Source organism: Otolemur garnettii, unplaced genomic scaffold (assembly GCF_000181295.1).
Source record: "Otolemur garnettii isolate 467f Iridium unplaced genomic scaffold, OtoGar3 scaffold00220, whole genome shotgun sequence".
Lineage (NCBI taxonomy): Eukaryota > Metazoa > Chordata > Mammalia > Primates > Galagidae > Otolemur > Otolemur garnettii.
In genome coordinates, this window is record NW_003852615.1 from 2,247,327 (window position 1) to 2,249,322 (window position 1,996).

At 34.2% G+C, this 1,996-nt stretch overlaps 1 protein-coding gene across 1 annotated transcript in view; it reads right to left on the reverse strand.

The window, feature by feature from the left end:
- The window catches only part of ADGRG7 (adhesion G protein-coupled receptor G7), a 28,341-nt gene that overhangs the window by 15,792 nt on the left and 10,553 nt on the right, over window positions 1-1,996 (reverse strand). Inside the window, exon 6 of the mRNA XM_023508066.1 lies at window positions 7-122. Within this exon, the coding sequence (XP_023363834.1) occupies window positions 7-122 (116 nt within the window). The remainder of the gene's footprint in view (window positions 1-6; window positions 123-1,996) is intronic.

A 1,996-nucleotide genomic window follows, 5' to 3' on the forward strand; every position in this document is an offset into this window, starting at 1 on the left:
CATTACTCGTCTTCAAGTTCTTATTGGAATTTTCAATTCCAAACACAAAGAGGAGGTTGAAAATCAACATTGATGTGCATAGATTGACTAATACCCACGTCACTGAGGTTTTTCTGACTTTCCTGAAAACAGAACAGTAAATATTTTTTTAATTTTAAAATATTTTCACATTAGTAATTTATTTTCATGCTGGAAAATTTAACTGCAAAATGAGAAATATAGCGTAATATTATCTTATAATTTGGTTGAGTGAATTCTGCCCAAATTCCTACTTAAGATGAATACTTTTATATTTGCATTTTTGTTCTTAGAAATTAATGCTTAATTTCAACTTAAAGATAATTTTTGTTAAATATAAGATTAAATAAACTTATATTTTAGATTTTTTTTCAAAGCTAAGTTTTAATAAAATCTTTATATACGTTTTTCTCTTAATTTTTTAATTAAATCATAGTTGTATACATCATGTATACATTAATGCATTTATGGGATATAATATGCTGATTTTATATACAATTTAGAATGCTTACATCAAACCTGTTAACATAGCCTTCACCTCACTTACTTAGCTACAGTATTAAGCCATTTATACTCTACTCTTTGACATGTAACATTAAAAAATATGGAACAACTGCAAAAAATAAACTCCAGTGAAATTGTCAGGAAACAAAGGAATACTGCCACCCAGGGTAAACCCACTTCACACCCAGTGGGGCCAGCTGGTTAGTCTGCTTTCCCAGTTACATCAGAAACTCATATTCTTATCTCATTTCCACAAATAAGTGGGTTACAGGAACATGTTAATGGATCTTTACTGGAAACTTTGTTCTGATCCATTAGTTCCCAACCTTTTTGGGGCCAGGGGTCATTTTCATGGAAGATAATTTTTTCACAGAAGGGGATGGAGGGTGGGGCAGTAAGGAGAGGGAGACAGGAGGTGGAGCTCAGGCAGTGATGCTGTGTGGTCTGGTTCCAAACAGGCCATGGGCCACTATCAAGTCCATAGGCCAGGGATTGGAGATCACAGTTCCAAACAGAAGTGATAGCTAATCTCCAAAGATAGCCCTAGTGAACCCTACTTCCTGGTATTTATACCATGTGTAGTCCCCTCTGGGGGTGTGGCTTGTTCCTTAATTTACTCCTAGAACTCAATAGAAGGCCTGGTCACCAAGGCCGACTAACCCACTAAACACAATAGTGCTCAGGGCCCACCATATTTTTATGGCCCACAAAAATGTTTCAACTTCTTTTTAAATTACAAGGAAAAAAAAAAGAACTTCTAGGTCAAAGAATATTACTATATTCCTCTTTGTACCAATACAGTCATAAAATATAATGTATTTTTGACATAGGAGAAACATGAGCCATTACAATTCAGAAATCTGGCAGACATTACTTTATAAGAAGGACTCAAACTTATGACCAGTAATGAGACAAATTGATGGGCCCTTCTTGTTGTGTTACTCTAAAAATATCTCAGTAATGTAGTACTCCCACCAAATATAGTTAACCTGCATCTATCTAATCATGAGGAAAATTTCAGGCAAATCTTAAATTGTAGTACATTCTTTAAAATAACGGGCCTGGGCACTTCAAAAATTTCAATGTCATGAAAAACCTAAACAAACAAAAAAGACAGAGGAATTCTTCCAGGCCAAAGGAAACTAAAGAGACGTGAGAACTAGATGAATTGAGGAAAAAATAGCTATGATGGACATTATGGAGCCAACTGGAGAAATCTGAATATGGACTATACATGATCATAATATTACACACACATTAATGTTAAATTTCCTGTGTTAGATTCCCTGAAGGGAGATATGGTATTATACTATGTAGGAGAATGCCCCTGCTCATAGGAGATCAATGCTTGAAGAATTTAGAGGAGACAATCCTGATGTGTACAATTTACTTTCAAAATGTCAGGAAAAAAATAGAAAAAAGATTAAGCAAAAAATTAATAATTGGTGAATCAAGGTGAAGAGAATACAGTGTT